General features: G+C 40.0%; 2 protein-coding genes and 1 long non-coding RNA gene across 4 annotated transcripts in view; 1 reads left to right on the top strand and 2 right to left on the bottom strand.

Annotated features, from left to right (window-relative positions):
• Positions 1–6,810: 6,810 nt before the first annotated feature.
• On the bottom strand, positions 6,811–8,759 carry LOC309481837 (zona pellucida sperm-binding protein 3-like). Its single transcript, XM_082146947.1, has 8 exons — positions 8,164–8,759; positions 7,966–8,087; positions 7,776–7,879; positions 7,503–7,680; positions 7,313–7,430; positions 7,157–7,239; positions 6,997–7,085; positions 6,811–6,928 (listed from the first exon to the last, which is right to left on the bottom strand). Exons 1-8 carry the CDS (start codon positions 8,719–8,721, stop codon positions 6,861–6,863), a joined length of 1,320 nt encoding a protein of 439 aa, XP_082003073.1. The 5' UTR covers positions 8,722–8,759; the 3' UTR covers positions 6,811–6,860.
• A 4,482-nt stretch (positions 8,760–13,241) lies between these two features.
• The window catches only part of cdc42bpb (CDC42 binding protein kinase beta (DMPK-like)), a 67,233-nt gene continuing 56,437 nt past the window's right edge, over positions 13,242–24,037 (bottom strand). The window contains exons 26-37 of one of the 2 annotated variants that reach the window (XM_082146757.1): positions 23,561–23,642; positions 23,245–23,461; positions 22,206–22,268; positions 21,517–22,113; positions 19,987–20,084; positions 19,803–19,887; positions 18,499–18,619; positions 18,287–18,404; positions 16,756–16,947; positions 15,892–16,000; positions 15,723–15,793; positions 13,242–14,875 (exon numbers count right to left, since the gene is read on the bottom strand). In XM_082146757.1, coding sequence (XP_082002883.1) covers positions 14,747–14,875; positions 15,723–15,793; positions 15,892–16,000; positions 16,756–16,947; positions 18,287–18,404; positions 18,499–18,619; positions 19,803–19,887; positions 19,987–20,084; positions 21,517–22,113; positions 22,206–22,268; positions 23,245–23,461; positions 23,561–23,642 — 1,882 coding nt within the window. In that variant the 3' untranslated portion in view covers positions 13,242–14,746. The remainder of the gene's footprint in view (positions 14,876–15,722; positions 15,794–15,891; positions 16,001–16,755; positions 16,948–18,286; positions 18,405–18,498; positions 18,620–19,802; positions 19,888–19,986; positions 20,085–21,516; positions 22,114–22,205; positions 22,269–23,244; positions 23,462–23,560; positions 23,643–24,037) is intronic. The other variant, XM_082146756.1, reaches the window with a different exon arrangement.
• On the top strand, positions 14,804–15,701 carry LOC309481861. The gene is made up of 2 exons (XR_014200127.1): positions 14,804–14,929; positions 14,969–15,701. It is a non-coding gene; the product is annotated as an uncharacterized lncRNA (long non-coding RNA).

Here is a 24,037-nt window from a genome sequence, read left to right on the forward strand (position 1 = left end):
GCAAAGTTCTCGCGTCAGGCGCGCCACCATAGACCTGGAGTCCAACTCTATCCCCAGAAAGGATATTTCCTGGCTGGGGGATAGAATACTCTTGGCCCAGTTGACTATGAGACCCAGCTGTTCCAGATGGGCCAGCAGTAATGCTTTGTGTAACACCAGTTCCTCCTTTGACTGGGCTAAAATTAGCCAGTTGTCCAGATAGTTCAGGACTCTCATGCCCCGTCATCGCCGCATCCATGCACTTCGTAAATGTACGAGGTGCTAAAGACAGGCCGAACGGAAGGACGGTGTACTGATAAGCCTGGCCCTCGAAGGCGAATCTCAAGAATGGCCTGTGACGGGCTGCTATTTGGATCTGAAAATAGGCGTCTTTCAGATCCACTGATATAAACCAGTCCCCCAGTCGAATTCGAGCGAGGATTTGTCTGGTTGTGATCATTTTGAACGAGCGTATCATCAGCGCTTTGTTCAAATGTCTGAGATCTAGTATAGGGCGGAGCCCGCCGTCCTTCTCTGTAAAACCCCGACTCGCTCTCGGCCAAGGGGACGTTTTCCACAGCCCCTTTTCTCAGCAAATTTGCTATCTCGGTGCGAAGTAGGTAAATGGTAAAAATGGTAAATGGACTGTATTTATATAGCGCTTCATAGACCTATGGCCACCAAAGCGCTTTACATAGCCTCACATTCACCCATTCACACACCGACGGCGGTGTCAGCCATGCAAGGCGCCATCCAGCTCATCGGGAGCAGCTGGGGTTAGGTGTCTTGCTCATGGACACCTCGACACTTGGTCAGGTGGAACCGGGGATTGAACCACCAACCTTTCGGTTTGTAGACAACCTACATGAACCACTGAGCCACTGCCGCATGAGTAGGTGTGCTACTTCCTGATTCACCGAGGTTTCGACCCGGGCTGTGAAGCGCGGCAGTCTGTGAGCGAATTGTAGCGAGTAGCCCTGTTTCACTGTCTTTAGCACCCAATTTGAAACCCCTGGGATCAATTCCCATGCTTTCGCGTGAATTGACAGGGGTAGAATGAAATCTGGGCTCCAGTCGCTCGTATTCGGGGACCCGGAGACCCAGCCATGATGACATAATTCGTTCACCATGTTCATTTCGAATGGGGCAGACAGTACTTCGTGCGGTGGCTCTGTAACTGGCACCCCGGTCATAAAGACGGGAAGATGTTGTATTACAGACACAGCTGTGTGGGCTCGCGGCGCAAGGCACGGAGAGCTTTTCACAAAGTGTGTGCGCTGAGAGGCAGACACGTGATCTGGACTTAAAACACTGCCAGCTCAAGCTGGGTTCATACGCTGAGGCGTTACGTGTGTGCGTAGCGCAGATACAGTCGTTTTCATGGGTAGGGGTGAGAGCTGTACAGCGGGCACATTTCCTATACTTAAAACATGAACGGCGTGAGCCGGTTTGACTGATATGGACCCTGTGGTGGTGTGAGATACTGCGTGCGTAGTGCTTGTGTGTAGGGGTGAACACTTGGTAGTGGGCACTTTTCCTACACTTAGCGGTCGAGTGGCCTGAGCCAGCTTTATTGTTTTCGACCCTGGATGAGTGAGACACACAGAGAGGGTAGTGTTTACGTGCAGGGGTGGGCACTGGGCAGTGGGCACCTTTCCTACATTCAAAATACCATCAGCCTGAGCCGGAATATGACCAGACATAATGCTCTTTTTGAGATTTAAAAACGTAAACGTAAAAACGGCGTTTGTGTGCAGGCGAGCGAGTTGAAGAACTGGCTCGTTGGCTGCTGAATACACTCTTCGAATCGCCTCTGTTGAGGGGACTGAGAGAGCGGGCCGTGCCGATTTCGATGGCGGTCCGGCCGCAGCGGGACTTAGCCATCGGCGCTTTCCTAGGGGGGCTAGGAACATTTAAGAGGCTCGAAGCTAGGCACAAGCCTGGGCCTGGGCCCCCGGGCAGGCGGCGGTCTGCGGCGGCTCGTAGAGCTCGAGCGCTGGCGTGCATCCCGGGCCTGGCGCTGTTGCGGGGCGTGTGGAGGAGGCGGTGGGGGCGCTGTTCTTCGAGCGGGTGGCTGCTTCTTAGACGTGTGAAATTAATGTGGAAAATAAATTCCCAGAACCCCAAGTGGATTTACACAAACTGAGAAAGTGTTAGGTTGTGCCCCGCTCTACCCTACACTCTAAAAAAAGATGGTTCTTTAACCCTTTCGCACGTACGATCACACCGGTGTGATCAGTCTTGGCTGGTCCCTGGAGCGTACGATCACACCGGTGTGATTAGAACGGTCAGTGCATGACGTGATCAACTGCTAAATTCAAATGTGCTTTCGCACGTTGGCTGGCGCTGAGCCAGAGACAGGCGCGCTCAGAGCTGTCATAAATCACAACTTTTCAGTGTTTTCAACTACATAATGTTTATTTTAGGTTCCAGACATATAAGTACTAAAAAAACTATACATTAGAGTTCGTAAAATACACACTGATGTCAAAGGAAGAGGCAATAATTTGAAAAACTCACGCTGGGGGGTCAGCCAGAATATTTTAAACTTACGTGTGAAAGGGTTAAAGGTTCTTTACACGTAGTAACAGTTCTATTTAGAACTGTATCATACTGAAGAACCATATTCTGAAATGGTTCTTTTATTTCCCGCCTTTTTGTTTTTCAAATCTGTAACTGTCAAAGGCGAATGTGTAGCAATGTATGAATGAACGAATAAAGTAATTATATAGCGCATTTCCTGTACTACTGTACACCCAAAGCGCTTTACAATCATGTCAGAGTCTCTCCTCAACCACCAGCACAAGTGCAGAATCCACTTGGATGATGCAAGGGCAGCCATAGTAGTAGCCTAAGTTGAATAATAGAATATAAAAACACAGCCTTCACAGTATTAATTAAAAACACTACAGTCAAGAGCAGTGAGTCATTTTTTTATTTGCTTATGTTGTTTGATTAACATCCTGCTGTCTCTTTAAGACTCAATGCAGCAAGGGCATAGGCAAACCAATATTTTATAAATTTCGTATTTTATATTATATTTATTTCGTGTTTGTTAAGCAGACTCACATTGACCTGGGGCCTGTACCATGAAGGTAGCTGAACAAACTCGGGGTTACAGGATTAGTTTTGAGTTGACAAAACCAAACCGATGCAATCAGGCTTTATTGGTACCATGATGCAGCTCATCAACTTTCTCTGTCAACTCAGGCTTTGATCCTCAAGCTATCTTACTCCACGCGCGCGTGCACATAAAAGAGTGACGTCGACACTGAACAACCAATCGCGGGTAGAGCGAGAGCGATATATTTGTCCGCGGAGGAGCAAGAGATAATCATTAATAATTACGATGAATTTAAATATGTATTTCAAGCTCGAAACAATACGGTCTCTGCTGCCAAAGCAAGAGAAGACTGTTGGAGAAAGATTGCTGATTGTTAATGTGTAAGTTAAACAATTATACGTTCTATATTTATGTAAAATTATGTATATATGTATGTGTAGCCTTTATGTGTAATATAGCCTATAGCCTATTTTTATAATATATAAAAATGTGCATGTACTAAGAAAGATTAATTGATTTTTAGATGCAACCCAACTCCAAATGTTCTTGGCAGCAGATAAAGGCAAAATATAAAAAATATAATTCAAAGTGGTGACGAGTATTTACCACAACCTTTTATTACTTTTGTGAACATTTTATCACAAAGACTTGTTTGCAGCAAACAGAAATAAAGAGTTAAATTCAGAAAACCAGAATACACTGTGGCAGAGGAGTTGGCTCTGAGTAGGCAATAAGGGACGGCCGATTATGGATGGGATTACAGGTGCTGTACAATCTGACCCTGGTGCTGGCTCCTCTAAGCAAGTAACACTGGGTACGTGTGCAATACGTTACTACTTTTTTAAGTTTTAAATATGGCTGACTGTATGTTCTGCAGTAGAGGGAAATACAGTGTCCCTGTTGAAGCCAGCACACATACACACAGTCTCCCACACAGAGGTCAGTATGCAGCAGATAGAACACCAAACATAACCTGCTTTACAACAGTTATGCTTTACATTGGCCTATTTTTATTTATTAGGGTGGAGGAAATGATGAAGACACTCTGTCTGTGTTCTGAGACAGTTGCTGAGGTGAATGCACTGGGCTTTTTATTATGGCAAACATTTGAATGTGTGGCATAAAAAAGGGACTGGCCCTTACACATCTCTTTTATTGTAGGATTTTTCACAAACTGCCCCAGAAACTGAGGCCTCTACCTCAATGGGCTTCAGAAGAAATGTGAACAAGGTAAGGATTTAAAACCCTTGACATAAATTACAGTCAGTCCTGTGTTTGTAGGAAGTCAAGGAACTTTTTGTGATTTAATGAGCCTCCAGAAAACTTGTAATGATCATGTTTGTGGTGGAATTATGTTTCAGGTGGAAACAGACTCAGTCAGGGCCCTGTACAAAAGGAGTCTTGAATTAGACTGCACACTAAAGGAGTCTTGAACTAGACTGCACACTAAAAGAGTCTCAAACTAGACTGCACACTAAAGGAGTCTTGAACTAGACTGACATTGAAGCGGTGCTGTGGCCCTGTCTGAGGGTCATGATAGGGGATTATTGTGTAGGTTTTTCTATCTCAGTTCAAATTAACAGTGTTTTGTACTGTATCAAATTTAACTTGCTTTCCTCAAAGCGCTGACACAACAAAGACTCACGGAAAATTTGTGTCAAGCACTGGAGCCAGGCCATTTGGCATCCAAACTTGTGATCATACGTTCATGACCACAAGTCGTCTGCAGATGAAATGTTTAGTAGATCATTGTTATATCTGTTAATGTTACTATTAATTTAAAGATTCATCTCACAGAAAATAATCATCTCACATATTCACATCATCTCTACCTGAACATTAAGGCTGTGATAGGACTTCCTATTAACATAATCTGCCTCATGTTCCCCTAGAGCAGTGGAGATTGGAGCAATAGACTGCATACATGTTGCATTGACTCTAGGGAATCATAAGATTAACAGAATAATAATAAAAAAGATTTAAAATAATTCTTAAAATGTATTGTATAGTACATTTTTTTTTTTTTTATGTGTTCATGTGATGTCACCCTATCAATATATCTTACCGGCAATTTTATAAAAGCCCTCTTTTATGGACATGGTCAATAAATTTCCGGGGAACACTATTAATGAAACTATTCCTGCAGAGCGAGGACCACCTTGCGAATGGCTCGACAAACCGTGTTTTCCCCTAGCTTCTGTGCGTCACCGTGCAAGTATGTACCACTTGCAAAAAAACGCAACGCAATATTTGCGGTACAGTAAGTGCATGAATTCGACGTGTTAAATTATTTATGTGCGGCTCAAGAAGTTCGCAAAGATAAGACATTGCTTCCGCGGAAAATCTGTATCTTTCATACAAATACTATCAGGAAAGGCAAGGGGATTTTGTCATGCTAAAAACTCTTTCTTTACGAAGTGCTCCAGACACTGGGAATAAGTTACGTCACCTACATGTTTCTTTGCTCTCAGCTGATTGGTCAAACTTCAGTCTGAGATCTTGAATCCAGAACATAACCTGCCCCGGAGCAGGTTAGCCGTGCAGCGTAAAATACCATGGCGACGAACACCGATTAAAGCCAAGCTACTTTCATAGTACCTAAAACCCAGGGTTGGCGGAAACTAAACTGAAACATAGCTGGCTAGCCACCTAAACCGGCTTCATGGTATAGGCCCCTGATGTAAGAAATTATTTATACACAGCTTTGTTCAAACTTTTTAGTTTGGGGCTATACTCGCTAAGATGGCCAAAGTGGTTCTTTTTTGTGGTTTATTAACTCTCAAGCAGTTCCCGCTCTGTCATTGGTTCTTTATTGCTTTAACATGTAGAAAATTATATTTTACCGCTGACACAAATTATATAATAAATATCAAATATAATTTGATTTTAATTCAATCATTGAATTTTTAGTCAGACAAAAACATGGTTTGGAAAATGGATTCATGATGTACTCGCTCATTTTATAATTTTTTGTAAATTAACAAAAAAAAAAGTTACAGACAGCAGCTTTAAAGTTGCAATTTAAAAATTGAATGAAAGATTTTGATCACATCATGATTTGAGAGTAGTTTAGACACCATTACAAAACCAGACAGTAAGTGAGAATTTAAATTCAGAAACAAATAGATTTGCATTGTTTAGAGAAGTTTAATTCAAAAAATCAAGTCAAAAGTGTAAATGAAGAACCACTATAATTTTGTTCATAATTTGTTTGATTTAACATATAGCTCCAACTTCCGAAGTCCTCACTGCTGCTGAGGAACCGCCAGAGCAGGAGGTCCTGGTCAAGGGTAAGAATAAATCTGAGATTTAAAAAAAAAAAAAATTGTAGCTTATAAAACAATATATATATAATTGAATTTCATAGTATGATTGTTTCTTTTATGGAATCCTATTGTGTTCCTCAGTGACGCCACCATCAGTTGATTGGGGTGAGCCTTGGTGACAGACAGGGTGGACTGGGTATACTACCATCCCTCAAAGTTTTAAGTTCTTACTGGGAAACTCTATCAATTACAACAGGGTTTCAGCATACACACTTGAACCCCCAATAATAAAGCAAAAGCATCCAGTAAGCACTAGAAAAGATATGATGCTATTGAAATGCCCTTAGTGTTGTAATAGGCCTAGCCCCACAAATGACTTGAGCAATATGCCGCCCCTCACATAGAAATAGGCTTTTTGTGGTGCACATCTGAACAGAAACCATGTAAACTGAATAAATGTTTAAGTGTAGTATTTGTGCAAGTAAAGACAACAAAAACAAATATATTAATAACATTTATTAAGATCACCAGAAGTCACATGACATTTCCAGTTATTTTTGGCCATAGCCATATTCTTTAACCTCGATGGGGCCGACAGATGCTCTTTCCCAGCGTAGATCTGAGGAACAAATGATTAGTGAGAACTAAAGCCATGCATGACAACAAGTTATCAGAGTTAGTCCAAACCTGTAAGCAGTTGATCACTTCCACTTCTGATGCTACAAGTAGTGTCACAGCAGCCACACACCTGGTCAGAACCATCTGCAGACACCCACCTGACAAAACAAACCCTCAATTAAGTTAAAGCAACTAATTCACCTGTACACTAATCTAGCATGCAACATACCCATTAGCAGAGAATGAACAAGCTTTCTGTTCAGAACTTGGAGAGGTTGCTGCAGCCACCTTCAAAATGCATGTGATGTAGACCTGCAGAGACAATTGTTTGTACACCATGGCAGCATATCATACAAATAGTTACACAACTACAAAACATACATACCAGCCCACTGTCTGCTTGCTGGAACCTGAACGCCTCTAGCTGAAACCCTAGCTTATCACCTTGAGTCCGGGGCATAAAGGAAGACGTGGAGCCTGTGAGCTTGGCATCAACCAGACACCTGTGAACAGAACCCAGTAAGAAGTCACGCAACCCTTCTGGAAGCTGGGATACATGAGGTAGCACCTCTTACCCATTATTCTCAATAAAGGAGTATCTGGGGACAGATGCAACATCAGGGACTGCAGTAGCCACGCAGCTGTCCACAAACACACGGACGGGAACATGGCTGTACAAACGCACTGATGCTTCAAGATTTATCATGTCACCCAGGAAGTACTGGTTAGAAGGTCTCTCAAATCTCCAGTCATCTGCAGAGGCAGAGAGAGAGACAATTAACAGAGACAGAGAGAATTAACACAGATGATTCACAAGCATACTACAAATCTGTTTGGCCTACACCAACCAGTCATGAGCTTGAGGGAGAAGACAAAGACTTCCTCTGCAACCTTAGTTGAGGCATATGGGATCCAAGTGGGCATTAAGGCATCGCTGCTCACATTATGTGTTCTGTAAGAGTAAAACAAGCAGTCATCTCTTGCCCATGAACGGCAGGGTTAGAACATTCGGTGAGCCTGAATTAATTGAATCCTCACCTTGGATAGTGACACTCGATACCAACCACCGCATCACTGCTCCTGACAATAGGAACACCATATGAAGCCTCTTGTGGGGTGTAGATAATGTTGAACCTATAGACAAGCTCATCCTCAGTCATCTAAACAGAAAGGTTAATAGAAGAACAGTCACATGGATGGTTCAAAATACCCATGATTTTCACAACAGAACCTTACCATTGATGTGCCGCTACATCCATGCAGTTCAGACTCAAAGATCAGCACTTGAGCAGAAGAATCCTCTCCAGTTGCAGTACAGCCTCCCAGTGTAAAACCAGAGGACAACACTGGGTGCCCAGTCCCAAAGAAGTCCTTCATCACTTCCACATATACTGAATTCTCTCCACACTGAGCAGCTACACTGTTGGCAGGGACAGGATAAGGCAACTCAAAAGGAACATCTGGCTGCTGTGGTTCCTCTGGTAGACTTGGAAAGCTCCACGTCAGTTTCGCCATTGGACCCTGCAACAGCTCTTTTAATTGAACACCCATAAGATCTTGAGAAGATTTTCCAAAGTCAGTCCTGACTGGTGTCTGGACAGGAAACTGAGCGGGAAACATTTGTGGTGCAAATACAGCGTTACTGGGAACCAAAGACATCCCGGAATCAACCTGTCGAGAAGCTTGATCTAATGTTCTAGACTTAAACTCGCTTGGACTCTGATTATGTGCTTCAGAAAATCCAAATGCAAGAATAAACACCAATCCAAATCCAACCTGCCAAAACCCCATCATTGCCAAGCTTGTTTCAATGACACATTAGGGTGCTACCATCCAAATTTATGCAGATGTAAATCAGAATGGCTCCACCTCTCTCGTGACAAGCATAATTTTTCTCTGCACCTGCCAATTTACTCAGTCAATATAACACAGGTGAAAGCCATTGATTCTAAATGAAGTACCATATAAGGGCATGTTATTAGTAGCTAAACCAAATAATTGCTTATTTTAAATATCAAAATGACAGATCAATTTCCTGAAACACAAACAACCCCAACCTTTTCCTTTTTTATTATTTCAGAAACATGGCCACAGACAGAATTGAACAGTATTCATAATAATAAAGTTTAGTATGTTTCAAGTTTAGATTGTAACAAACGTTCTTCCCTCACATCAACAGCAATCTTCACAAGGGACTGAAATGGAGAAATTTATAGATTCACTGATATGTTTTCTCCCCATTACAACTGTTATGTTTAGGTTGATCAGAGTGTTTGTGGATTCATTGTAGACTTCATTCTTTCTTGAACTATATGCTGGTCAGCACCAAAAGACTATAATCTGAACAGTCTACTACTACTACTACAAAAAAAAAAAAAAGAAAAGAAAAGACAGTTAGCTAGGGAGAAAATAGTTGCTCGAGTCAATGCTACGTTTACATTTTAATTACTATTATACAGTGATGGGTGTAATTAATTATCAAGTAATCTAAATACTGTAATTTAATTAAAGGGATTACTCTTAATTCTTCTGTAATTTAAAGTAAAATCTGATGTAATTGCATTAGACTATAGAACAATTCTGTATATTTAACATACATTTTTTAAAGGTATATTTTTAATGTAACCTTCTCCCTCTAAACACTTTGGTCAATTCAAGAATAATTCATGCAATTGTATATTGTTTATTTGAAAGCAAGTGCAGTTTCTTGTCCCTCCTTGTATTGTTCAAGTGGTTGAGGTTGATATGGGATTTAGTAGACCTAATAAGTAGACCAATACTTTCTAAAGATAGTCATTATTACATTAATCTAAATACACTGTTGAAGATGTCATTTGTAGTTAGTAATACAAGTAACTTACCCAACTGTTATAATATCAGAGGTGAAACTGAAGAACAGTATGTTATTCAACCTAATTTTAATTTTCATGTGCAATCCTGCAGGTATTAAAAGAACATGGCAGCAGCTGAAAATTAAACATAAAAAACATAGGCTAATTCAATCAAGTAAGGCTTGAGCATATCATGAGTGTAGGCTACCCGACTTTACATTTGACATATTAAATAACTAAATAGCATCCAGTGTCTAGCAGTGCAGCAGCATTTTTGGCTGAGGGAATTCCTGGAGGGACTTCAGAGCCAGTCACTCCCGAAGATCCAAGGGCCTTCATAAAATGGTTTTACATATGTAAAAAAGGTTTACATATGTGTTATTTTTTATGTAGGCTATTTTTGATATTTCCATTTATTTTACTTTGGTTTGGGTTTTCTGTTGGTCCCAACATATTCTGAAGGTAATATCTGTCTTTTGGAGCCTCCTGTCCCAACAGAACCTGCAGGCAGTTGTAAGTCGCCTACTCAAAACACCAGAAATTATGACAAATAGTGTTATAAAGTGTACTCGACCAAATGCTCATCTTCACAGGACGATGGGGATAAAGAGTTTCTGCTGCCACAGAGAGGCCTACAGAGGTAATGTTATTATATGTCTACACATCAAACAATCTACACATTCAGATTTTTTCACATTTTTATGTGGAGTAGCCTATAGAATCAAAGTTTAAATCTAAGTATAAATGGGTATTCTCATATCTCCCCCCGCCCCCAGAGTGTGGAAGAACAGCAGGAGGACGGTCCTTCAACTTCTGGTGCACAGATAAACACAGTTCAGTGATTTTCAGTAAATGCCACAGTTTAATTCTGTAGAATTTGTTTAGAACTACATTATGTAACTCTAATCTACTACTGTATTTTCAGTTGCCAGTTAAGGAGTTATATATACTTCATCTTATAAAAAAAATTGGGGGGAAAAAACAGCAGTAAAAATAGCAATATTTTATTTATTAATAAAAGATAAATTTTATTAATAAAAATGTACTGAAAGAATGAATGAGGTGTTTAAACACCGCTTCCTCTTTAAAAAAGGGGAGGAGACCGAAAGAAACTCTGGGTTTACCGAAGAAAACCTGCTCCCGACCAGGTTAGGTTCACAGAGTAAGTTACCATGGTAACTGACTCTGAATATAAGTTACCTCTCTTTCAGAAACGGGCTTGACTTACTGCTTTCTTAGGTTTGACATACCTCCCATTCTGAAACAGAAAACCCAGAGTTTCCCTCATTTCAGGGTTAAGATAAGATATTCTGAGTTTTCACTTAACCTCCTTTCTGAAACAGGCCCCTGATGTAAGAAATTATTCGGCCTGAAATCGGCCTGACATTGATGGCCAATAAGGACCACCGGGTTCCTCAGATAATTAAACTGCTGGACTGGGAGGACAACGCAGACCACTATTAATTTTCTGAAAAACATATTTTGTCGAATTCCTCCTAGGCCTCGAGTCAGATCTTCACTAAACTTTGCACACATCTAGACCAAGCTGAAAACATATTTGTCAAGTGGCCAAACATGACAATGTATTGCTGTCCAATAAAAAGAGAGTTTATACTTTATTATGCTTGGCACTGATTCCTACTGTCTGTATCTGTACTATCTATGTTCTTTTGTATAGTCAAAAGAAAAGGATATTAATAAAGAATAATAAAGTAGTGCATTGTATTATATGTCATTAATTTACTAGTGAAGTCCAGTGCCATCCTAAGGATTTTGTTATTGTAATTAATGTACATAATACACTCACCTAAAGGATTATTAGGAACACCATACTAATACTGTGTTTGACCCCCTTTCGCCTTCAGAACTGCCTTAATTCTACGTGGCATTGATTCAACAAGGTGCTGAAAGCATTCTTTAGAAATGTTGGCCCATATTGATAGGATAGCATCTTGCAGTTGATGGAGATTTGTGGGATGCACATCCAGGGCACAAAGCTCCCGTTCCACCACATCCCAAAGATGAGATCTGGTGACTGTGGGGGCCATTTTAGTACAGTGAACTCATTGTCATGTTCAAGAAACCAATTTGAAATGATTCGAGCTTTGTGACATGGTGCATTATCCTGCTGGAAGTAGCCATCAGAGGATGGGTACATGGTGGTCATAAAGGGATGGACATGGTCAGAAACAATGCTCAGGTAGGCCGTGGCATTTAAACGATGCCCAATTGGCACTAAGGGGCCTAAAGTGTGCCAAGAAAACATCCCCCACACCATTACACCACCACCACCAGCCTGCACAGTGGTAACAAGGCATGATGGATCCATGTTCTCATTCTGTTTACGCCAAATTGTGACTCTACCATCTGAATGTCTCAACAGAAATCAAGACTCATCAGACCAGGCAACATTTTTCCAGTCTTCAACTGTCCAATTTTGGTGAGCTTGTGCAAATTGTAGCCTCTTTTTCCTATTTGTAATGGAGAGGAGTGGTACCCGGTAGGGTCTTCTGCTGTTGTAGCCCATCCGCCTCAAGGTTGTGCGTGTTTGTGGCTTCACAAATGCTTTGCTGCATACCTCGGTTGTAACGAGTGGTTATTTCAGTAAAAGTTGCTCTTCTATCAGCTTGAATCAGTCGGCCCATTCTCCTCTGACCTCTAGCATCAACAAGGCATTTTCGCCCACAGGACTGCCGCATACTGGATGTTTTTCCCTTTTCATACCATTCTTTGTAAACCCTAGAAATGGTTGTGCGTGAAAATCCCAGTAACTGAGCAGATTGTGAAATACTCAGACCGGCCCGTCTGGCACCAACAACCATGCCACGCTCAAAATTGCTTAAATCACCTTTCTTTCCCATTCTGACATTCAGTGTGGAGTTCAGGAGATTGTCTTGACCAGGACCACACCCCTAAATGCATTGAAGCAACTGCCATGTGATTGGTTGATTAGATAATTGCATTAATGAGAAATTGAACAGGTGTTCCTAATAATCCTTTAGGTGAGTGTATATAAAATAGTCAATACTATCATACTACAGTTCTTGACCAATAAGAATGTGATATCAGTTACAGAATAAACAGCCAGCAGCAAGCAGTTTTGAACCCATCAAGACAAAAAAAGCTTAGACAAAAAACAAAACAAAATAATTATAATAATACAATTTCCCTATGTGGATTCATCAGTTACTCTTATTCATTATCTTAATTATCTAACACAAACTGCTTAAATTAATAGAAACTGTTAAAAAATGTTCTGAACTTCTTGGTTATGCAAAAAGCTGGTAAATGTGTTGTCAACACAGTCCAAACTGCTTACTCCATGCAAATAAAAAAAAAAAGTGTCAAATCTCAAAAACACTGGCATTTACCCTTAAGTGTAATATTTTCAGCAATTCGTCAAAGACGACGTGTAACTTTGACTTATAATGACCAACGAATAATTGTATCCTAGATATTAAAGATTCAAATTCAACAAAAAAAGCACAACAGGTACTCTTTTATTGTTCGTTCAAATTTATGTGGCTAACAAGTCAATAATTACAAAGATTTCAACCTGTGATTCTTTTTTTTTTTTTTTGAAGTAAAAGCAGTAGTGTTCTGAGGATAAACTTCCATCTGATGAAGCGGACAAGTGAAGTATGGGAGGGGAAGGAGGTACAGGTAAAACCGTTCACACAAAATTATTTCCTTGGACTAAAAAAATGTGCAAGTGTTTTACAGTATTTCAGAAGGGTGGGGGACAACATAATACATTACCGTCAGCCTCGTCAAAACCACTAAAATGCTTTAGCAGACAGTTTATTACTGAAACGGAAGTTGGCACTGAAGGCACACTTGAGTGATAATGGATATGCCGGCCATGCATGCGGATCTCAAGCATGTCAACACACAAACTCATATCAGCGTTCCGATAGGAGTCTTTAACAGTGACGGTCCCACATGGCTGCTCGCATGTGTCAAACATCATAAACCAGAATCAGAGCATGGCTATGGTGAGATAACCTTATCACATATATATTTTTTTACTTTTATTTTTAAATAGAGCACACAAAGCAGCAGTAGCAGCTTAAGATGAACTACTGAAATCCTATGAATAGTTGTAGCTGTGTGCCGTTCTCTTTTGCATTCTTATTAAAACACTTATCTATATGTAAAGTCTTCATTTTTGTTGCTTTCTTTTTTCTCCGGGTGATAAGCTGAATTAGATATCTTTGTGGGAAACATCTAAGTTAAAACATGAATATTATAAAGGCTGGTTTAAATGAAGAACTGGAGAGAGAGAGAAAGAGGAATTATATGACAATAAAAGTGCCCTCTGGTTTGGCTTTGAACCCTAAAGTCTCTGTCACCGATCTATTGCTCATATGAGATGAGGCGAGACGTTTCACGGGTCTGTGGCGAATCATGTTATGGGTCCAGTTGGTTTATACAAGAAAGTCACAGTCCTATATCATCCTCGGTTCCTTTCTTCCTGATACGCTCCTCTCTTCGGCCCCCTTGATGAGTGTTCCTGATAATATACATTTAAAAACAGCATAAGAAGTCTCTTTCTGAAGGGAAGCTACGAATCCAGAAGCAATTCTGACACAGCAGATGTAATGCATGTTCATTTACTAAAGTAAAAAATTGCAATTAAGATTTAAAATAAAATAAAAGTCCATTATACTGCTAATCTGACCCAGTTAGTGTAATACCATGACATTTCCACCAGGGGGCAGGCTTTAATATTGTATTTTTTTTTTTCGGTGGCTCTGACACGCTCAGGTGTTTTGTCTAAGCCTGCCAGCACAAACCCAACACCTTCCACTTGTGGCGATTGATGCGTCTACCCAGCAGCAGGATTTAGGGTAAACCTTTGGCCCTTGTGTTGAGTGAGCAGGTGACTTGGAAGAGTCTTGGCACTTTTTAGTGAGTCCTAGCAGAGCGGATTGATAGTGGGGGGGTTGGGGTGGTGTGCAGGGTGAAAAAGAGGGAGTTGTCCTTTTTCAGCCGTCCAGTGATTGATCCAGGCTGTCCAGAGTGAGCTGACTGCGGTGGGGAGAGTTGGGGCTCGGGGGGCTGCTGGGGTTGGAGCTGTTGGAGGGGGTGGAATGTTTGGTCGAGTCAGAGTCGGGCTACAACAAGGATAAAGAAGAAAACAAGGAAAAAAAAACAAGATTAGCAGATCAGTTTCTTGTTAACTAGTTAGTTTTCAAATTCTTGCCAAGTATAAAATACCTGGGTGGATTTTTACAGATGTGTTGCTTTTGTTACCTAAAACTAAAACTATTAATTAGTTTTAATTAATTAAAATGCTAAATTTTATATTACATTGTGGGTGTAAATAATTAGGCTTGGACTTGGTGTTGGTAACCCAATGCACAGGACAATGTTGACACTGGAATACAAATATTCATGATTCTGAAGCTGAAAATACACAATTATTTTAGACGCATATGCTTGCATTCTGTCACTGACTAGACATTTAAAATAAAGTAGGCCACTTTTTACACAATTATTCCCCAATTGCATTATTATACATTATATTCAACATTATATATAGTAGTTTAATGTAGTACTGACACTAAAACTCTGAAAACTTTAAATTTTTATTTTGGGTGAACTATCAATGATACATATGGTCACTATCCATGATACATATATTTGCATATTTGTATTGCGTTATATTGTTACAATATATTGTTACACCCCTAAAAGCACAACCAATTTACTAAATCTTATATTTAAATGAAGACTGAAAAATATAAAAAAATGAAAGCCAATTCAAAATATTGAAAATAGTGCATAAATACTACTAAAATAACACTGGTTTACAGCTGTAGTATGTATTACTGTGAAAACTGGGGCAGTTATTACAGACCACAAAATTAGGACAAGAAAACTTGCTCAGTAGCCGAAAGCTCCTCTAACCATCCATCATGTCACCTCAAGCAGCGAGTGGGGAGATCATTAAATTCGTACCTCTCTGTCATAGTCTTGATCTTGATCAGAAATACTGCGAGATGACCCTGCTCCTCCAAAATCTCCTCCTCCTTTAAACAAAGTACACATTTCAGGCATTTAGAAGGGTAAGCCAGTGTGTGTCGTCTTGCCTGTGCTAGTCAGTGTGTTTTTAAGGAATGGCACCCACCTGAGGCAGTGCGGGTGATGTGGGTCTTACTCCTCTGTTGCCGTGAGATGCTGGACAGAGGCCGTGGCTTGTCTTTAGATAGGTCGTCCTGAGAAGAGGGCATCACACTCTGCAGCAGAGGTACAAGAAGTCAGACAGAGTAGGCCACAGTAAGAGCTACTGTATGTAATCACTCTTTTTTCTTTCTTTTAAACTAGACTATTTTTAGCGCTTTAACTTTTTTTTTTTTTTTTCTTCAAAGGAATATTTTGTTAATTATAAGTTAACCTCAATCAAAGGCATTTTTTAGCATTATTCAGAATCATGGGCTGTCGCAATATATCAGTTTTGTCAATGACCGCAATAATATTGTTACCGTGAATATTTTACCCACAAGAATCGTGTACGGAAAATCGTATATTTTAACAGCCCTAATTTGGAAACAATTTTACTTGGATTTAGGCCTGGTTTCAGACAGGGCTTAGATTAAGCCAGGATTAGGACTTAGTTCAATTAGTAGCTTTTATAATGGTGTGCATCCTGAGAGTGCATCCGCTAATTTACATCAATAAGTTTGACATAAGATAATAGCACACACAAACATTATTAGAATGATCGATTTTAGAATTTTTTTTTTTACTTAAGATCAGAGTGAAAATATGTAGTCAAATTATAAACATGAAGTATTACGTTTTATTAACCCCCTGAAATGGCTCATTTGAAACATTTTCACTACCCAAAAAAACAGAGTTCAGCAGGACAGGGATGGTATAACACAGGAGAAGAGGGAGGAAAGGAAGTCCAGGGCCTGGAGGGTGTGGTGGGGGAGGGATGGGGAATTGGGAGGAAGAGGAAGTGGGGTGGGGAGGGGTGTTGCTAGCCTACCCTTCCTAGGGAGGATGTGGAAGGAGAGGAGGAGGAAGAGGAGAACTGAAGTAGGCTCTGCTGGGAAGAAGGCTCTTTCTGCAGATAGAGCCCGGCAGATACGGGACTCATGTGATAGACGTGCTCAAAGTTGATCGGAGGGGAGATCAGGGCATGGTGGCGAGAGGATGAGGGGGAGGGAGTCTCGCTCTGCTGCTGCCACGGCAACCAGAGGACAGAGCGAATCCACGACCAGAGCGAAAACAGAAAGAGAGACATGAACAGGAAAGAGAGACAGAGAAAAGGGTGTGAGGGTGGAAGAGTGGGGCTGGCTGGCTTTGAAGAAGAAACATGCAGAGAGAAGGGAAAGATTTTGGCGCTGTGCAGTAAAATGAAAGAAAAGGATGTTAGGATGAGTAATAAAACCCTAGAAGTCAATGGTGTGTCCAAATAGCACTTCTGTAAATTATCACAAACCCAACTGTACAAACCTCCACCACTGAAGAGCATTCAAGACTCAATTTGACTGGCAGAGACTCATTTATTAAATAAACTTTACCTAGTTCTCTCATTTAGGAGGCCATAAAAAAAAAAAAAAAAAATTATAGTGAATCAACTGTATAATCAGTTTTCCTGGAAACCATAAGCTAAGATCATTTTGAATATAAGTATTTCAGAGGTGGCAAGATTGCGGTCTACTGATTGGCCTTAATAATACAATAACTAAATAATGTTAAATCTATACATATACACACTAAATAATAAATTATACATTCAATTTTAACTACAAAGTACAATATTATGTATATCTTTATCATATCTTTGTATATCATGTATATCTTTATCATACTGTAACTCAACCAGTTAGTAAGTAGACTGAATCATGTCTCAATCTAACAAGCGTGTTTCACTAAAAAAAACTGTCTGATTAGAGTCATTTGCTCAGGAATCGTTTGGACTAATCTGGACACACTGCATGTTTTTGATTCACTAACAAGAACGACTCGTAAGAATAATTTGTTCAGAAACAGTAATCAGACTGCAATGGCTGTGCTGTAAGTTTCGTGCTGTAGATTAATTAGCGGTGTTATTGTGACTGAAGAGTAAAAAAAGAAGTGAAATTATGTTCTGTTCCATGGTATGAATAAAAATGAAAATGGTCTAAATAAAAGGTGGTTCTCGGATTCCTCCTGCCCTAATTAGAACAGTGTTTCTTAATTTTGCTCTCGGGGACCCCATAGCGATGCGCATTTCGAATCCTCTAGCTAAAACAACTGATTCAAGTAACTGGCTCATTAGCAGCGGCTCCGTGACCTGAATTAGATGTGTCAGGTTACTGAAACACCTGAAGAGTGGGGAGGACACTCAGGCAGCAGGGTTTAGAAAGACACTTCCTTATAGAAACTCAAGGGCACATTGTTGACTCTGGTATTTGCAGGATGAAGATTTCAAAAACTCTTCAGCTGATGGGTCGCCCCATGCAGATTTGACAATGGCATCTGTGTATTTCCGAGCAATTCCCTAAGCTTTTAGCACCAGGTATGTTTATTACCAGAGGCAGATCCATGAGGACCTGCATGCCGTCGCCTGGGCCCATGTGAGCAACATGGTTGAAGTTGGTGGGGTTTGAGATCAGCTTGGATCTCATTTCAGGATCCCTCAGCATCTCTCTATATATATAACGAAAAGAAAACAACATCACACGGATTAGGAGAAATGCAGGAGTGCGGCAGTGTGAGAAATGTACACCTGAAGCCACCGTACCTCCTCTGTTGCAGCCGCTCCTCCTCAGGAACTTTAAAAAGGAACTTCCTCTTGCTGCGTGTCCTCACCATCAGCTTCTTGCTGCTGTCTGAGGTCTCGGGGATGGCTAGGTCACAGCCATCTGTGGAAACAGTGTGAATGAGGTTTAAAAAAAATGGTTATGTTGCAAAAATATAGCAGTCCTGGGTTTCTGAGCTCCGAGCCACTGTTTCTGAACGCACTGTGGAACTTGTTGGCAGTGAGCCTAGAGGAGGTGTGACAAATGAGGTCATTTTAGTTTACCAAACAAAAGCGTCTTTATCAAGAGGGCAATCTGCCAGAGTGGGTAGGGAGTGAATTGTAAAGGCACCACAAAGGGTGGAGCCGTACATTTTATTACCTGGGCTGCTCTTATGGATCAGTGTTTCTTACGAATCAGTTTTTGAACAAATCTTGTAAATGAACAAATCGTTCCCATTCACTTCTATGTAGTGACTCATAATCCGTGTTTTTGAACAAATCTTGTAAGTGAACAAACAGTTTTCTTTCACTTTAATGTAGTGACTCTTAATCAGTGCTCTTAAACAAATCTTGTAAATGAACATCATTCTCTTTACTTTTATACACTCCCTCATTCAGTGTTTTTGAACAAATTTGTAAGTGAACAAAATCAAATCTTTTTCACTGAAGGCAGGAAAACGTGTGCTTTGCAAAGAAGAGATTTCAAAGTATGACTATTGAAAGAGCCAAGAGCATTCAAGAGTGGGATGTGAAGAAATATTTCAGTGGTTTCAACTGTACTGAACAAATAAGTCCCCTTACTAAGCTTCAAGTCTGAATTAGACTTAGAACAGCACTGAACAAGACATCTAATTAAAGACATCTTATGATGTTTAAAACCCCTTTTAAAAAGTCTCTTAATAGATTAATGTTTTTAACAAATCAGTTGAGTGAATTCAGTGACTCATAACACTCATTTAATGATTCATAACGTTCAACTCAATCGGCAGAAAGGGCCACTGAACGAAACAGTGAACAAATCATTCTGGTGAACCGATTCAAAAGACTCAAGATACTGAGATGAATCAAAATCTCCACCACTACTGAGCTCTAAGCATGTGTGGGCTTGCTAGTATTTATATATGCGTGCGTCTGTGTCTGTGTAGGTGGGAGTGATTGACATCACTGTGGAGGACTCGTATCTTCACAGGTGGACTATTGTGATCAGGGAAAGAAATTCGGCCTCAGCAGTGAAGCAGACGCAAGGTTCAGTGTGTGGGAGATGTGTGTTGACATGGTGAAGAGTGTGTGTGGTGGGATCAGACCTGAGGAGTTGTTGCTGAAGTAGATGAGGTGGGGCTGCTCAGAGCCCAACAGGTTCAGACTGCCCTCCACATTCAGGGGCCGAATCTAGACATACATTTTAAAGTCAGATCAGTTTTATCTCATAAATATTAATTATATTAAACGCTGCTTTCACAAACCGTAAAATTAGGATACTCCACTCACCCTTCTTAATGAGATGGTCTGGACCCATTCTGTGGAGTGGACGTCAAACACATCTACACCATAATCGCTGTACACCGTCAGGTAGTTAGAGTTTGAGCCTGAAAATAATGAATATGGGTTTGAGATCTCATGCACATGGTCAGAAGAATGCCAAGGCAAATCATTCATGATGCCATTCTCAAAGGATTGCCTGACATGCAGTGAAACTGGGTCATTGGCCGGAGAGTTCCGTGGCTCACTATACTGGCTGAAACATCTGGGGCCTAATTCTCAAAATACTCTAAGTATTCTTAAGTACCATTTTCTTCTTATTGTCTGACTTCAGAAAAAAGTGGAAGGGCAAGTAGTGTCTAAAAGATTTATTAATGATTTGATCTTTTTTACTTAACATCATTCCTAAGAAAAAATTATTGTAAATAACTTAAGTAAGGATAACCAGTAACACTTTACAATAAGGTTCATTAGTTAATGTATTAACTAACATGAACTAACAATGAGAAACACATTTGTTACAGCATTTATTAATATTTGTTAATGTTAGTTAATAAAAATAGAGCTGTTCATTGTTTGTTCATGTTGGTTCACGGTGCATTAACTAACGTTAACAAATACAGCCTTTGATTTTAATAACATTAGTAAATGTTGAAATTAATATGAACTAAGATTAATAAATGCTGAAGAAGTATTGTTCATTCTTAGTTCATGTTAAATAAGGTAGTAAAATAATGTTAACTAATGAACCTTATTATAAACTGTTAACTGGATAACCTTAATGGATTGATTGGATTTTTATATACTAAGCTTTGCAACATTGTATAATACTAGGTACATACAACAATATTGCCCTTATCTGCTCCCTTGACCATTCTGCTTCTTTCCGTTTACTGCTGCCCATTTCCCCCCCACTCACATCCCTGAATGGAGTTGGCCAGAGCTTTACAATGGCCGCCTCTTACTTTACGGCATGATATCAAGGTTCTCGAGAAGAACTTTCTTCTTTGCACTAATTCCCTTAATGAGAATTGTCAGCGTTTGCCTACTTTTGAATTTTCATACTGTACATAATCTAGTGAAGGCTAAATGTACTTGTTCATTCAAAATGATTGATTTTAGTTATAGTGCTTTTTTATTTACTTTTTTAATATCGAATTTTTATATCTGTCAATTATTGGTCATAACATGAAATTGGTATGGACAAAAATCATTTGATTGCTACCGGTCATTTAACTCATAAGCTTATTATTAAAATAAACTATTTGAGATTTTTTTAAATTTTTTTTTTATAATGAAACCAGCTCCTGGTTGTTCATTTGTTTCTCTTTTAAGCCACACATTCTCTTCTTTGTCTTTTCTACCTCCTCCCTGCTTTGCTGTTTCTCCTCTGTTCTTTCCTACTCCTCCCTTCCTCCAAGTCTACACATGAAAAACACTGGAATTTCAGGAGGGCTGAAAACATGAAAACAAACACTGTTGCTTAGGAACTTTCAACAATTATTTCTTCCTGCCCACACAGTCTTTAAAAACACTTACTGCAGGCAAGTGGTGTGGAAGGCCACATCAGCTCCTGTGTTCGAGAGCGTCGTCCTGTCGCATCCACGTACACTCCCAGCTGACTAAAGCACAACAGCAGTTCATTTGCCCCCACCTCCATGGCGTGCAGCGCGTCCAGGGGCTGCTGGGCCAAAAAGGCTAGCGAGGGATCTGCTGGGCCGACCAGACTCACCGGTGACGACTCCCCCTGCATGGCCAGCAGAGCAAAGCCTGATGGGTAACCCACGCACAGCCGATCACGAATAATCCCCAGCCACTGGGCGATACCGGGCGCCTGCACCTCCCACAGCTTGCGGTGATGGGGCTTTGCACGTGTGATTTCATAGCAGATGACCTGGCGCTTCACGCCTGCTAGGAGACATGCTGGGCCACCGGGGCGTAGGGTACCTATAGTCATCGCCTGGCAGCCTTTCGTTTCGGTCAGCTTGGTATCGAAACCACCCTCTGCACCCTCTAGTGCCGCCCAAGCATATAAATGGACGTGCCGATTACGGCCAGAAAGCAGGGCCACCATCTTCTCTTTGGGGATGAGCTCAATCTGGCAGACTCTTTTACAGTCGGCAGCACGAACAATGACTGAAAAAGGATAATGGGAAATTAGTTAAAGTGAAAACAATGGCAAGGAATTAAGATAAGAACTAAATCTGTGTAATACAGAATACTCATACTATCTCTGGTGAGCTCGACTACAAACAGGCCATCTTCTGTCCCCAAAATAATTCGTTCTCGATCTGTAGAGACAATAGCAGGACAGATAAGATTTGAGAAGGGTTTCATCACCCAAAAATGAAAATTCTGTTGTCATTTACTCATCCTCATGCCGATACAAACCCATAAGACTTTTGTACTTATTCAAAACACAAATGATTTTTTTTTTTTTTATGAAACCTGTGAGATATCTGTCCCTCTATTAAAAGTCCATTCCTCAAGTTTATAAAGCTACTCCCAGGTAAAACGGTCTCTGAATTGCCATTTTTTATTACTGAAAATATTAATGCTAGATATTACTATTAAAATATTAATACTATTACAAGAAAACATGTACAAATGGACAAATGTAAATGGAAGACATATCTATAGAGGAAAAGAAAAACAAATGATAATAAAAAAAAACTAAATTCAATAATGAAACTGTATGCTTATTTGCACAACCGGAGATGAATTTGAATTTAAAAGTTTACATTTAAAAGAGACTTCAATGATGAATTTAAAAGTTTACATTGAAAAGAATTCAATGATGAATTTAAAAGTTTACATTTAAAAGAGAAGGTTTTCTCTTTTTTCCTGTTCTAGTTGATTTTAAATGGTCCTTTGGTATGACAAATTCATTTTAAAGCACAAATATCCCATGTAGTCTCTCAATTAATTAGTAATGTGCCATAGTTATGCAACAATTAGAAATGCTGTCAAATTCTAGCATGTCACAGGAACAACTTCTGAAAGGCATTTCATGTTAACTTCACAAAAAAAGTGCTGATTAAAATCACTTTGAGCTAAATAGGGATAATGGACAAAAAGTGGAATACACTGATTTCACTGAAACGGTCTCACATTTACAAACTCAAATATGTGAAAATGATCAAGTATTCAGAAATGCTCATTCCTCTCTTAGAAAAATTGTGAAAGTGGTACATTATATTGATTTGTTTGACTAATAAGTAGCAATCACAGAGGTTAACATCCCCGCCTCCCAAACACTGTACTCGCCTACGATGGCGGCAGAGAGTGTAGTTTTGATGGCAGGCAGGCTGCTGTCGTAGGCCTCGTGCAGGACATGCACCACGCGGTTCTTCAGGCGGTTCTTGGCCAGGATGTTCTGCAGGCCCTCTAGGATGCCCACCCACTTCCTCTTCTCTGCCTCACTCTCAGCTAACACCAGCAGAGGCACCGGTCGGATCGGGGAGTTCAGAGTGGAAGATGATACCTGCGCAGTTCAGGGAAAATATTGACAATTATCATGATGTATGATTAGGCAGACATAGCAATGGAGTATTTAAAGAACAGGAAACATTTCAGAGCGTACCCGGAATATGCAGGGAATGTCTTTACGACTAGCATGGATCACATCAGATGCCAAAACAGAGCTTACAGAGAACTCCTCGTCTCTGTGAGGAAAAGAACGAAAATGTCACACAAATAAATAAATAAATACTACTTGCTATTTCCAAGTCATCATGTCTGGGCTTATTTTGTGATAATGACAAAGTATTATTTATTTACACTACTGTTAAAAAGTTTGGGGTCAGTATGTTTTTTTTTTAAAACAGTTTTTAATGTCTTAAATTGATCAAAAGTGACATTAAGGCATTTATAATGTTACAAAAGATTTCCATTTCAAATAAATGCTGTTCTTTTGATCTTTCTATTCATCAAAGAATCCTAAAGAGAGAAAAAAAAAAGAAAAAGAAAAAAGTATCGCAAAAAATATTTCTTCAAAGAATCCTAAAGAGAGAAAAAAAAAAGAAAAAGAAAAAAGTATCGCAAAAAATATTTCTTCAGG

The sequence above is a fragment of the Leuciscus leuciscus genome (genome assembly GCF_965113295.1).
Source record: "Leuciscus leuciscus genome assembly, chromosome: 19".
Classification (NCBI taxonomy): domain Eukaryota; kingdom Metazoa; phylum Chordata; class Actinopteri; order Cypriniformes; family Leuciscidae; genus Leuciscus; species Leuciscus leuciscus.